This window comes from Giraffa tippelskirchi, chromosome 4, assembly GCF_054371585.1.
Source record: "Giraffa tippelskirchi isolate mGirTip1 chromosome 4, T2T-mGirTip1v1.2.pri, whole genome shotgun sequence".
In the NCBI taxonomy this organism is placed as follows: domain Eukaryota; kingdom Metazoa; phylum Chordata; class Mammalia; order Artiodactyla; family Giraffidae; genus Giraffa; species Giraffa tippelskirchi.
Window position 1 is genome coordinate 36,712,310 of NC_137278.1, and position 15,008 is coordinate 36,727,317.

Genomic DNA, 15,008 nt, shown 5'->3' on the forward strand with positions numbered 1-15,008 from the left:
TCTCCAAGTACAGAATTTCTCCACTTACCACTTTCCCCAGGGTCCACCCTGGAAAAGCACAGCCAGCAGCCCCAGGTGGGGGTTTCTCTGATGCTCAGAAATAACAGTCAGGAGCATCCCCAGCCCCTATCTTCTTGACTGTTCCCCATCCTACACAAGAAATCGTGGCGCATAGCAGCAGCCCAGAGCCATCTAAAGATCTCCCTGGAAAAGCTCCTGTAGGTTCAGGAATGCTTCTTGCGTGTTGTTCCCAGTCCTGCGTCAGGCACCAGGCTGGGCTGTCACACAGGGGACCTTAGACTCTCACCACGGCACCAACTTGCACACGGGGTTGACTTCTGGGTCCTTCGTGCAGATGAGAGAGCAGAGGGTAGGAGTGACTCAACTGAGCCTCCCACAGGGACCCCTCCCCACCATCCCTCACGGGACATTATTCCCTGGACAGCCCCTCCTGTGCCTTTCTTCCTATTTTTCCTCCACCTCATCACATTTCTGTTAACTTGTACAGAAACAGCAAGATCCTGCTGGTTTGCAATTGCAGGACGCATTTAATTATTTTTTTTTTAATTATTGAGCATCATTTACATATGGACTCCCCAGGTGGCGCTAGTGGTAAAGAACCAGCTGCAGTCCATAGGGTCCCAAAGAGACGCAGCTGAAGCGACTCAGCATGCATGCATGCATTTATATATAGTGGAGTGCAGAGCTCTTGAGAGCACCATCCCATCCTGTGAGTTTGACAGATGTCTGATCCACAGCCCATTCAACAAACAACATTCTCATTGCCCCAGAAAGATCCCTTGTGCCCTTTCCCAGCCAGTCCCCACCCTCCAGAGGAGAGTGGGGAGGAATGCACTAAGTTTTAAGATCTCCTGGTTTGTTCCTGCAGGTAAAAGTATACCATACACTTTAATTTTATACAATTTTTTTACTATGGAAAAAAATACAATGGCTGTTACTTGTCGTTATGTTTCTTTTTGGATTTCTTTTTTTGTATAACATGAAGTTATACTCAATTATTTTCTGTAACATATAAATAAATGATAAGTATTAATAAATAATGATTAATCAACAAAAAAAGAAAAAGAAATAGGAGAAGACCAGCTGGGGGAAAAGCAGAGAAGCAAAGAAGGAGGTGGAGCCAGTGAAGGACTCTCAGATACCATCACTATCCTGGCTGAAGCCCTTGGCACAGGTTCATTCTCCCTTCCTCCCATTGAAGCAATGTATCTTATGTTGTTTTCCTTCCAAAGGAAACAGCCTCGAGAGAGGCTCTTGGGAAGCTCCAGCACATGTCTCTGGTGGCCTCTCTCCCCAGGGCTAACAGCCTTTCCCCCTGTTCTGCCACCCGCAACACCTTGGGCTCACACCCCCTGAGCACCCACTGTCTGCAGCAACGCTCAACCGCTGCTCCAATGCCCCCACCTCATGCTGCAGCGCCAAAGTCCTAACTGGAGCCCTGGGTGCAGATGGATCAAGTTAACATACGTGGGAATAGCCAAGCGGTCCCACTGAACACCACCCCAACAGTTGTGACTGCGCCCAGGCTCCTCGCTACATCCCTGCTGGGAGTCTGAGCACATCCTGTCCAACATGTCTGCAAAAACAACCCTTGTTATGCTCATCTCAGCCCTGTTTATGATGGTAAAACCTCTTGTGAGCAAGCCAAATGTCAACATTGGAGGATTCATTAAATAAATCACAGTGCCATCCATACAATAGGAAACTACATACCCACTAAAAATAACATCGAGGAAGAATATTAATAGACACGGAAGCTGAGTGGGTATATTTCTAAGATTTAATGGCATCTCACAAACCGTGTTAAGTTGTTCTGAGTGTTAGGATTATATGGGTGATTATCACACTCTTCTGCTGATTTGTCAGTACTTTGTGCAATGATTGTGCTGTATGCTGTGCTTAGTTGTTCAATCGTGTCCAACTCTTTGCAACCACATGGACTGTGGCCATGCTCCTCTGTCCATGGGGTGCTCCAGGCAAGAATACTGGAGTGGGTTGCCATGCCCTCCTCCAGGTGATCTTCCCAACCCAGGGACTATGGAATATTAATTTTATTTATTAAAGATACCCAGCTTTATACTGTTAAATATGAAGAAACAAAGCATAGGCAGGAAGTGTAGAAATGCTACAATAGCAATTTCACTTAAACACTAACATCAAGAAGTGGAAAAGACATACAGTTATGACCCCTCTAGAGAAAATGCAAGGACTGGAATTTTGAGTACCAAGAGAACACAAAATATATGATGAGTTTAAGTCTTTATTATCACTGATATTTAAGTAGAGTTATTTCTGAACATTAGAAATGAATCTTGTAGAACCACCCCCTACTTAAAACCACCAATGCTTTTCGATTTTGGCCTAAGTCTTCTATAATCCCAATTGTATTTGATTCATAAATGTGGATGTATCTATCTCTAGTAACTGAACAAGGAACAAGTTGGAGACCACTTGTTACACCTACACTCTTGTCTTGAAAATCAGTGCCTCAAATTAGAGCTCATTTGCATGCTGTACTTCGTGTTGTATATAGAGGGGCAATGTACCTTAAATGAGGTCTTGGAAGCATTTTTAAGCATTGCAGGACTGATCATAGGAAATACACTTTTAGCTCTAGATTCAAATTTTTGGAAAACTGAGGCCCAGTCACTCTGTTCTGTTAACAGTGCAGAGGTCACTAATTGAGCTATTACCAGAACCCTTGGCTTAGCATGACATTATCCTGTGGGAGTAAAAGCAAACCTCAGAGACACTGAAGTTCAGTTGGAGACCACCACAGTGAAGCAGATATCTCAATAAAGCATGTCACATGAGTCCTTTGGTGTGATACTATAATAATTACCAAAATGACACAGAGACTCCAAAGAAACAATTGCTCTTAGGAAAAAAATGGCACCAAGAGATTCGTCAGACTCAGGGTTGCCACAAAACTTTCATTTAAAGAAAAAAAGAAAGAAAACAAAATGCGGTATATGCAAAACACAACACAATTCAGTTCAGTCGCTCAGCCGTGTCTGACTCTTTGCAACCCCATGGACTGCAGCACGCCAGGCTTCCCTGTCCATCACCAACTCCCGGAGCTTGCTCAAACTCATGTCCATCAGGTAGGTGATGCTATCCAACCATCTCATCCTCTGTCCTCCCCTTCTCCTCCTGCCTTCAATCTTGCCCAGCATCAGGGTCTTTTCAAATGAGTCAGTTCTTCACATCGGGTGGCCAAAGTATTGGAGTTTCAGCTTCAGCATCAGTCCCTCCAATGAATATTCAGGACTGATTTCCTTTAGGATGGACTGGTTGGATCTCCTTGCAGTCCAAGGGACTCTCAAGAGTCTTCTCCAATACCACAGTTCAAAAGCATCAACTCTTCAGCGCTCATGTTTCCTTATAGTCCCAACTCTCACATCCACAGGTTACTAATAGAAAAACCATAGCTTTGACTAGAGGGACGTTTGTTGGGCTTCCCTTGTGGCTCAGCTGGTAAAGCACAACACATGGAAGCACAATAATGGAGGTACTAGCTCACACTGGCCAAAGAAATATTAGGGGCCCATTCTTCTTAAAGTTTATTTTCATTTACTACATATGAATAAGAGAAATGTTGCAATCCACAAACACACGGGATTGACCAGCGTCCTTAAGAAGCAAAGATGCAGTGCTAAGTCTCTTCAGTCGTGTCGAACTCTTTGCGGTCCTATGGACTGTATCCCGCCAGGTTCCTCTGTCCATGGGCCTCTCCAGGCAAAAATATTGGAGTGGGTTGCCATGTCTTTCTCCAGGTGATCTTCCCGACCCAGGTACTGAACCGGCGTCTCTTTCGCATGCGCAAGCCGATTCTTTACCACTAGCGCCACCTGGGGCGCCATAGTGAAGTCGCTTAGTCGTGTCCGACTCTTTTGCGAGCCCATGAACTGTAACCTATCAGGGTCCTCCGAGCATGGGATTTTCCAGGAAAGAATGCTGGAGTGGGGTGCCACTTCCTTCTCCAGGGGATCTTCCCGACCCAGGGATCGATCCTAGGTCTCCTGCATTGCAGGCAGACGCTTTACCATCTGAGCCACCAAGGAAGCCCGTCAAGCACATAGAAGAAGGGAATCCAGGAGAATTTCTGAAGGCCGCCCCCCCGGTCCTGGCCAATCACTAGCTACACAACCGGAAGCTTGGGACTGATCGACAAACACAGGCTTTCCTTAAGTATCGCGAGGTAAAGCGGGAAAGCGGCCGACCATCAATTGGTTAACGGGATCAGTGACGTCAGACGCAAAGCCTCGGGCCTGCCGCTGGAGGGTTGAGGTACCACGCGAATTCCGTTTGGAGGCTTCTTTGAGCTCGCAGAGTAGACATCATGAGCAAAGCACACCCTCCCGAGTTGAAGAAGTAAGTATACGTGGGGGCCGCGCCCAAATGGCCGCTTCCTTGTAGGCCTCGAGTTCCTTAGATCCTCCGCCATTTCCCGGGAGTGTGCCTAGCGTGCGTATTCTGGTCCGCGGACGCCTAGATCCGGGCCAGTGTCGCGCGTTTTGCGGCCTGAGACCCGCGCAAAAGTAATATTTCGGCCGGGCGGATACGGTTACCAAAGCCAACAAGGCGCCACCATCTGCTGACTTACTTCCCGTGCCCGAGCTCCCAGCTCTGTCTCCCGGGCCTTCTCTTTCGTTACTTGAGGGTCTCGAATGCCACACTTTGTTGAACATCTCGAGCAGCATGTTTTCGATAAGGTGGCTGGAGAGTGATTCTATAAAGGAACCAGGGAGATGGGTGTTTGATAGTATCTGAGGAATCAAAAGCCACTTTAATCTTAGACTGTATTTGTAGCTGTTTCTTTGAGCTTTAACTTGGAAATTAAATTCCTTTTTCTTGATTTCTTGTTCTTAGATTAAACTTGAATGTTGTGTGATATCTACTCTGTTAACAAAGCGGTGTGAGAATATTCATGTTTCTAATTAGAGAAGGCTAGGTTGTTGGGGGGGGTGCGGTTGAACCCAGTAAAATCAACTCGAAGTAGGTTATTCCTACTGTAGGTAACACCCAATTTAAAGTTTAGCGTCCTGAAACACTCCTGGCTGAACTTAGCATGTTCCATGTTTCCTGAGTAACTTCTCTGTCTTCTTTGTACTATGTAATCCCAAAATTCTGCATTTATTAGTTGGCTAGCAGCAAGGATGGAAAATTGATCCAGGGGTCAGTTTGTGAGGCAGCCACTTGGTCTGCCTTGTATACAGTTAATTTACAATTGCCCCATAAAGAAGTCAGACATAAGGGAAAGTTCATATTTAATGATTTTGCATTTAAATGCACATTTGTATTGAAGCCATACTTTGTGCAGAATCTTGTATATTTTAGTCTGTTAATTAAGACAATTATGAAGTCATAAGCCTGACATTAAGAAAAAGAGAAATTGCAATTAGTGAGCTAGTAAAATCTTAAATGTTTTCTGAATTCATCATGAACTGGTGAAATTATTTTTTAACAAAGGACCATTCTCTACCTGTAAGACTTCCTTTTGATTAAGACATTATTTGAGAATTTGAGAGGATGAAACTGGTTTTAACACTTTTCTCTGCTTATCTAGATTTCATGAGTTGTGAAATCCTGTCAGGTCGACCTCCAAAATGGCTTTTAGTATTTTTGTTCCTTTACATTTCTCACAAATACCATCTTTAACAAGTTTATATCCTTCTCCTAGTTTAGCATAACTCTGGCTCTTAACTGCAGGAATGGAAGTCTGGTTCTGCCAGCATCTAGTAGGCAGAGGCCAGGGTTGCTGCCAGATGTTCTACAGTGCACTGGGCATCACTCAACAACAGAATTATCCGGCACCAAGTGTCGGTATGCCTAGGTGGAGATACCCTGGCCTAACCAGATCCTTCCTGCTGCTGCTGCTAAGTCGCTTCAGTTGTGTCCGACTCTGCGACCCCATAGATGGCAGCCCACCAGGCTCCCCCGTCCCTGGGATTCTCCAGGCAAGAACACTGGAGTGGGTTGCCATTTCTTTCTCCAATGCATGAAAAGTGAAAGTGAAGCCGCTCAGTCGTGTCAGACTCTTAGTGACCCCCTGGACTGCAGCCCACTAGGCCCCTCTGTCCATGGGATTTTCCAGGAAGGATTACTGGAGTGGGGTGCCATTGCCTTCTCCAGATCCTTCCTGCTACTGCTAAGTCGCTTCAGTCGTGTCCGACTCTGTGCGACCCCATAGACGGCAGCCCACCAGGCTCTGCCGTCCCTAGGATTCTCCAGGCAAGAATACTGGAGTGGGTTGCCATTTCCTTCTCCAGTGCATGAAAGGGAAAAGTGAAAGTGAAGTCGCTCAGCCGTGTCCGACTCTTAGCGACCCCATGGACTGTAGCCCACCAGGCTCCTCCGTCCGTGGGATTTTCCAGGCAAGAGTACTGGAGTGGGGTGCCATTGCCTTCTCCGAGATCCTTCCTAGTGCTCTTAAAAATGGATGACAGAGTACTCTTTGTTTTTTTCCTTCCAATTTTCTTTGAGATATAATTGACATACAGCGCTGTGTAGGTTTAAGGTGTATATAGCATGATGATCTAACTTACACATGCCACAGCTGTCTTGCCTGCAGCTGGTTCTGCTGCAGTAACTTATTGCTGTATATATAACAGTGTGCAGACTTCTTGACCCAGCATTCACGATCCTCCATCTGAAATACAGGCACCAGATTCTAAACACATTAACAGCTGAATACTGTGTTCTCCAGCCAAACTGACCATTTGATTTTTTCAGACTTTTTCACTGCTGTGTGACTTAACAAAATTTTATTTATACTTTCTGAGCTTCAGTTCCCCATCTAGTAAATGCTGGTAATTATTATTATTTTATATATATGTGATTTATGGGCTTCCCAGGTGGCGCTAGTGGTAAAGAACCTGCCTGCCAGTGCAGGAGATATAAGAGAGTCGGGTTCGATACCTGAGTTGGAAAGATCCCCTGGAGGAGAGCATGGCAACCCACTCCTGTATTCGTGGCTGGAAAATCCTATGGACATAGGACGCTGGCAGGCTACAGTCCATGGGATTGCAAAAGTCTGTCTTCTTACAACTTATGTCAGGCCCTTTGTCCTATTTATCTTTGAATTCTCCCATGATATACATTGAAATTGAATAAAGATTCATATTTTTTAGTCTGTAACTGGAAGAGGTAAAAACTGGTTTGACTACATGTCTTCATATAATTCTGCACTGCTGAGATGGAATTTTCTGGTTTAATTCAAATTATTTAACTTCTAAATATGTATTTTGCCAAAGTGTACTTATGTGTTGAAGAATATCCTGAACACTTAAGATTGATGTTTAACATTAAATAAACAACACTACTTATTGTCTCAAATAAGATACCTGTTGGATTGGGTATGGTTTGATTATCTTCTGGTTTCTTCACAACTTTGGCTTTGGAAATAACCAAAAATATAACCAAATCTTTGTTTTTCTGTTAAGGCTGTAAATCCTGTTGTTGAAAATTAGCTCAGTATTGAACAAGAATGTTGTTGTAGTTCACATCAATATAGAGACTCAATTTAATGTACATTAGTATGTTCTAAACTCATTCTGTTTTTTATTGTCTTCCCCTTCAGAGGTTACGTTGCTCAGTTAGTATAAGTACTAGCTGAGATAGCCCATCATTCTCATCCTTTACAGCAGTACAAAACTTTTAATTTTTTAAATTTCATTATTCCTATTATGTAAATTTAGCAGATTATATTGACAGTATCTAAAATTAGTTATTTAATCTTTACCCCTTTTGCTTTTTCAGATTTATGGACAAGAAGTTATCATGTAAGTCTTTTTGGTTTATTATTTTCAGGATGTTTTTTAAATATCAAATTAGTTTTTACATCTGCTTTGGTAGTATATTTATTATATTTTATTATATTATTTTTATTATTTATATTAATATTTATTATTATATATTATTATTATATTGTTGTTATATTAATTCTGAATGCAGAGTTCCAAAGAATAGCAAAGAGAGATAAGAAAGCCTTCCTCAGCGATCAATGCAAAGAAATAGAGGAAAACAATAGAATGGGAAAGACTAGAGATCTCTTCAAGAAAATTAGAGATACCAAGGGAACATTTCATGCAAAGATGGTCTCAATAAAGGACAGAAATGGCAGGGACCTAACAGAAGCAGAAGATATTAAGAAGAGGTGGCAAGAATACACAGAAGAATTGTACAAAAAATATCTTCACAACCCAGATAATCATGATGGTGTGATCACTCACCTAGAGCCAGACATCCTGGAATGTGAAGTCAAGTGGGCCTTAGGAAGCATCACTACTAACAAAGCTAGTGGAGGTGATGGAATTCCAGTTGAGCTATTTCAAATCCTGAAAGATGATGCTGTGAAAGTGCTGCACTCAATATGCCAGCAAGTCTGGAAAACTCAGCAGTGGCCACAGGACTGGAAAAGGCCAGTTTTCATCCCAATGCCAAAGAATGCTCAAACTACCACACAATGGCACTCATCTCACACGCTAGTAAAGTAATACTTAAAATTCTTCAAGCCAGGCTTCAGCAATACGTGAACCATGAACTTCCAGATGGTCAAGCTGGTTTTAGACAAGGCAGAGGAACCAGAGATCAAATTGCCAACATCCGCTGGATCATCGAAAAAGCAAGAGAGTTCCAGAAAAACATCTATTTCTGCTTTATTGACTATGCCAAAGCCTTTGACTGTATGGATCACAATAAACTGTGGAAAATTCTGGGAATACCAGACCACCTGACCTGCCTCTTGAGAAACCCGTATGCAGGTCCAGAAGCAACAGTTAGAACTGGACATGGAACAACAGACTGGTTCCAAATAGGAAAAGGAGTATGTCAAGGCTGTGTATTGTCACCCTGCTTATTTAACTTATATGCAGAGTACATCATGAGAAATGCTGGGCTGGAGGAAGCACAAGCTGGAATCAAAATTCCCGGGAGAAATATCAATAACCTCAGATATGCAGATGACACCACCCTTATGGCAGAAAGCGAAGAAGAACTAAAGAGCCTCTTGATGAAAGTGAAAGAGGAGAGGGAAAAAGTTGGCTTAAAGTTCAGCATTCAGAAAACTAAGATCATGGCATATGGTCCCATCACTTCATGGGAAATAGATGGGGAAACAGTGGAAACAGTGGCTGACTTTATTTTTCTGGGCTCCAAAATCACTGCAGATGGTGACTGCAGCCATGAAATTAAAAGACGCTTACTCCTTGGAAGGATAGTTATGACCAACCTAGACAGCATATTAAAAAGCAGAGACATTACTTTGACAACAAAGGTCCGTCTAGTCAAGGCTGTGGTTTTTCTAGTAGTCATGTATGGATGTGAGAGTTGGACTATAAAGAAAGCTTAGCACCGAAGAATTGATGCTTTTGAACTGTGATGTTGGAGAAGACTCTTGAGAGTCCCTTGGACTGCAAGGAGATCCAACCAGTCCATCCTAAAGGAGATCAGTCCTGGGTGTTCATTGGAAGGACTGATGTTGAAGCTGAAACTCCAATACTTTGGCCACCTGATGTGAAGGGCTGACTCATTGGAAGAGACCCTGATGCTGGGAAAGATTGAGGGCAGGAGGAGAAGGGGACGACAGAGGATGAGATGGCTGGATGGCATCACTGACTCAATGGACATGGGTTTGGGTGGACTCAAGGAGTTGGTGATGGACAGGGAGGCCTGGCGTGCTGCGGTTCATGGAGTCGCAAAGAGTCGGACATGACTGAACGACTGAACTGAACAATGTTTGGAGAAACTTGATAAAAATTCAAAGTACACAGACTTCTAATTCACATCCATTAAGCAAGCAGGTTTATCAAAATTCTAACTAGACAGCTTTTAGAAACAAGCAACCTTCCGTTTGAATTCCAGTTTTACCCTACAGTAACTGTGTAATCTTGAATCAGTTACTTAAAAATACTGTAATTCAGTTGCTTCATAAAAACTCAGGATAATTCTACTTTATAGGATTCCTGTAACTTTAAATGTGGAGGTAAATGTAAAATGTTTAGCCCAGTGCTTGGCATATAGTAAAGATATATCAGGGTTTTCTCTCACTTTATTTTTAATGAATAGTTTAGTTGATAGTTAATGCTCAGGTTTATTAAAATTCCTTTTTCCTTTTACATAGTGAAATTAAATGGTGGCAGACATGTCCAAGGAATATTACGGGGATTTGATCCCTTTATGAATCTTGTGATAGATGAATGTGTGGAGATGGCAACTAGTGGGCAACAGAACAATATTGGAATGGTGGTAAGTACAGATACAAGATCTTAGAGATTTCATTTTTCTTTTGGAATAAACATGAGCATCCCTTCTGTCCAGCTCTTGGATTAAACTGAAGTTAGGCAAATTACACGCAAGATTAGATATTCCAATCCCCTTTTAGTTTAACTTACGGAGGTTATTCAACTGTGATGATAACCCCAGTTACCTGTAGATAAGATCTGAATCTTATACAGAACCCACTGAGGTCCTTGGACTTGAAATAGCTGTTGGGAATTATTTTTGTGCTTTACTCTATAATGAGGCCCATACTTGTTCCCTCATTAGAGCCATAGTGAAGTCACTCAGTTGTGTCCAACTCTTTGCGACCCCAAGGACTGTAGCATGCCAGGCTCCTCTGTCCATGGGATTTTCCAGGCAAGAGTACTACAGTAGAGTACTGGAGTGGGCCATTTCCTTCTCCAGGGGATCTTCCTGACCCAGGGATTGAACCCCCAGGCGTTCTGCATTGCAGGCAGACGCTTTACCGTCTGAGCCACCAGGGAAGCCCCATCATTAGAGCAGTAGTATAGAGGGTTTTCCAGAGAAGGCGATGGCACCCCACTCCAATACTCTTGCCTGGAAAATCCCATGGACGGAGGAGCCTGGTAGGCTGCATTCCATGGGGTCTCGGACACGACTGAGACACGACTGAAGAGTCGGACACGACTGAGCAACTTCCCTTTCACTTTTCACTTGCATGCATTGGAGAAGGAAATGGCAACCCACTCCAGTGTTCTTGCCTTGAGAATCCCAAGGACCGGGGAGCCTGGTGGGCTGCCTTCTATGGGGTCACACAGTCAGAAACGACTGAAGCCATTAGCAGCAGCAGCAGCATGGAGGGTTTTCAAGTTCCCCAGGTGATTCTAATGTAAGGCAAAGATTAACTGTTGATCTAGAGTGTTTACAATCAATTAATCAATGAAGAGTTGTGTTTTTTTTAAGCAAGCAAATAAAAATTATGCCTAGAGTCTACCTCAAAGCATTTGAAATCTGTAAGGCTACTGTTTGTGTGTGCTGTTAGAAGATCTTGTGTAATTTTAATGTGTGCTGAGGATTACTACTTATCCGACTTCAATGTGCTATGCATTCCCGAAGGTTAATTACCCTTTCCAAGGCTTGTATTATTGCCTGTTTCAAGTATATTTCCATTATTGCATTTGGAAAAGCAAATCAGTCAAAGTTGGAAAAACAACTTGGGAGTCCCTAGATACGAGACTCCCTGGCTTCTTGCACACATTTCATGTAGATGGACCTTCTTTTCAGGTACAGTCCCCTTGAGATTCTGTTGAAAATGAATACAAGTATGGCAAATCATTAGCATTTTCTTATAAAAGAGAGTTTTAAAAATACCCCAAGATTTCCCTCTGGCTCTTCATTTTACAGATTAGGAAATCTTCATCCTAATAGAGGGTAGATTAGGGTTTTGGTTCATATAGCAACATATTCACCAAAAAATAAATAAATAAGAATTAAAAAGGGAATTGACATATAAAGTTCTAATTTGAGGAAATAACTTTTGAGAATGTGTGGCACTTTTCAGAACTTTTATTAGTGACGGTATTGATGTTTCTCGTAATTTTCCCCCTTATTTGGATAGGGTTAATTTTCCTTACATGGAAATTGGTTAAAAGCAGCGCCATCACAAGTCGTTCAAATGGTGAGCTCCAACTTACTGTGAAAGACAGTCTGCTTTTCCATCTCTGCGTGTTGTGTGACTAAAACTTAAAGTCTGTTAGTAGGTGCTAATTCTTATGGCTGAGTTAACACTTTGAAAATGAAATAATGATAATATATCAATTTTCTTTAATTAAAAAACAGCCTAAGGAAAATGCAAGAATGGTTTTTCTAAGGGAAAGAAGGGAAACTAGTTACTATTTTATTTTTTCACAAGCTGTTTGGCTAACGAGACAGTTTTGTTGGCTTCATTGTTCCCTTGTCCAATCAGTGACCCATTGAGGCCATTGAAATTACTTAATACAGGACTTCCCTGACAGTCCACTGGCTCAGACTCTGCTCCCAGTGCATGGGGCCCAGGCTCAATCCCTGGTCAGGGAACTAGATCCCAAAAGTCACAACTAAGACCTGGCGCAACCAAATAAATAAGTTTTTTTGTTGTTTTTTTAAGAAATTACTTAATACAGGATCTGTCAGGTGGGTAATTACCTAATGATGTCTCAGTTATCCTCTTCTGAAATATACCCATAGTAGTCAGTAGCCTCAGTTCAGTCGCTCAGTTGTGTCCGACTCTTTGTGACCCCATGAACCGCAGCACGCCAGGCCTCCCTGTCCATCACCAACTCCCAGAGTTTACCCAAACTCATGTCCATTGAGTTGGTGATGCCATCCAACCATCTCATCCTCTGTCATCCCTTTCTCCTCCCGCCCTTAATCTTTCCCAGCATCAGTAGCCTCACCTCTTATTTCCTTAAGATTCCATTCTACTCCAAGGTTCCCCTAAGAATATAGTAAAAATTGTGTAGTTTTTGATGCTGTGTGTTTCAGGAGTTCTTACTGACTTTGTGCTTCTGTAGCTCCATTTTAGGTTTGTATTCTTTATTAGACAGTCGTGCCCCTTCATGAAAAGGCTTGGGCAACACTTTGCCAAAATTTAGTACTGAAGCCCAATCCAAGAAGCAGTATGGAATTCTGGACCTGATGGTTCCAGTTTGATCTGGAATATGGGGTGTCCAACACAATGGGAAAAGAGGAAGAAAACTGAAGCAGAATTGTTCACGACGAGCCTTAATTCCTGTCTTATGTGAGAAGCCAAAGAAGTGTGTGATACCATTTTAGAAAACATTGAGGAAAGTGGCAGTTTTTTTTTTTTTAATGATGCCACAAAGAAAAAAGCCCACAGATCTGAAAGTCTTAGTTATCTGAAATAACTTCTCTCCACCACCCTCCACTTCTGGGGAAAGTGTCACAAATGGACAGGTTTAGGAAGGAACTAGGAAAAAGGCTGCTTGGTTTTTAAGTTTTGATCAGTGAGAAGTGATGTTCATCTTCTGTTGCAAATAAGCAGTTTAAAACTCTTGAAAACTAGGAATCATGTTGTTTAGGTTTCTTCATTTCTTTCCCTAACTTGTAAGAAGAGGACGAGAGTAGCTTCTTTCAGTCTCCACTGTCATTTTCAGGGCCTTGTTCCCTTTCACTGCGGCTCTTTAACTCTTTGCCACTTCCTCACCATAATCATTGCTGTTTTTCTCTGCCAGGCTCCCCAACACCTTCCCACCTGTCATGGTCCTTTCCAGTCTGTTACCTGCAGTAATCAGATGCAGGTCATCTGTTTACTTAGTTGAGCCTTTTGTGAGCCTGCCACTGCTTTAGGCACTGAGTAGGTGCACCAAGCAAGTCCCTGCCCTCAATAGAAATGACACTTGAGTGAGGAAGATAATACATAATAGTGTATGTAATAAATAAAGCAAGTAGAATGAGAGAAGAAAGGAACAAGTTATGGCTATTTTTATGCCAGCTGCCTCCCAGCATAGCTCCACTTTGAATCTTACTCAGTGAAAGTCACTCAGTCGTGTCCCACTCTTTGCAACCTGATGAACTATAGTCCACGGAGTTCTCCAGGCCAGAATACTGAAGTGGGTAGGTGTTCCCTTCTCCAGGGGATCTTCCCAACACAGGGATTGAACCCAGGTCTCCCACATTGTAGGCGGATTCTTTTACCAGCTGAGCTACCAGGAAGTCCCTGAATACTGGAGTGGGTAGCCTATCCCTTCTCCTGCAGCTCTTCCTAACCTAGGAATGGAACCAGGGTCTCCTGCATTGCAGGTGGATTCTTTACCAGCTGAGCTACTAGCAAAGCCCTGAATCTTACTCAGGATGCCTCCATTTCTAATAAATGTTGCGCATCCCCTCATCCCACTCCTGTCCTTTCACCTGTCTGGCTCTATTGAACTGATCTGTGATTGCATTACCTACAGTCCACCAGGGGCTGCTTATTTTCACAGTCCCCTTCCAGTTTGACTTTTCTATCCTATTTTACCAGCTATTACCAGCCATTTCGCCTATGCTGTCATATGAGTATCCTGACTTACCTTCTTTTATAGAAGATCCCCAGGAGTAGGAAATGGCAACTCGCTCCAGTATTCTTGCCTGGAAAATCCCATGGACAGAGGAACCTGGTGGGTTATAATCCATAGGGTCGCTCACGACTGAGCATCTGAGCATTCACACACATTGACTAGGAAAAAAAAAAAGCCTCACAAACTGACATTTAATACCTGAAAAACCATTAATGAGTTGATGACAATTCTTTAAATCATCATTGATACCAACTGTTGAACAAATTTGTGTTCTTTTCAAATTCATTTTCTCTTTCTTAGGTAATACGAGGAAATAGTATCATCATGTTAGAAGCCTTGGAACGAGTATGAACAATGGCTGTGTTCACCAGAGAAATCAGCTGCTTCCATGTGTCCCCTTCTCCACATTTTGCTACCAGAAGAATTGGGTCGTGTACATTTTCTTACTGAACTTTTTTGTTAAATAAACTTATAGTCAAAAATGCTTTCTTAACTGTTCTCAACGTAGAGTATTCACTCTTATTCTGAGTTTTTTCTGTCATGACCTGTTACTGGTTGAGACTGATTAGTTCAGAGGTTTTTAATGCATTAAAATAGAAGAATCTTATTAAATATGAAACATTGGCAAGATGCTTCTCATATCTTTTACCACTGAACAAAGTTAAAGAAGCTGCAAATCTGAGTGGGTTT

General features: G+C 42.5%; 1 protein-coding gene across 2 annotated transcripts; it reads left to right on the top strand.

The window, feature by feature from the left end:
- Positions 1-4,274: 4,274 nt before the first annotated feature.
- Positions 4,275-14,800, top strand: SNRPG (small nuclear ribonucleoprotein polypeptide G). 2 transcript variants are annotated; one of them, XM_081594524.1, is made up of 4 exons: positions 4,275-4,395; positions 7,783-7,805; positions 10,145-10,269; positions 14,619-14,800. In XM_081594524.1, exons 1-4 carry the CDS (start codon positions 4,364-4,366, stop codon positions 14,667-14,669), a joined length of 231 nt encoding a protein of 76 aa, XP_081450650.1. In that variant the 5' UTR covers positions 4,275-4,363; the 3' UTR covers positions 14,670-14,800. The 2 variants fall into 2 exon arrangements, with proteins under 2 accessions (XP_081450650.1, XP_081450651.1); XM_081594525.1 differs by having other exon boundaries at positions 10,145-10,266.
- The last annotated feature ends 208 nt before the right edge of the window (positions 14,801-15,008 follow it).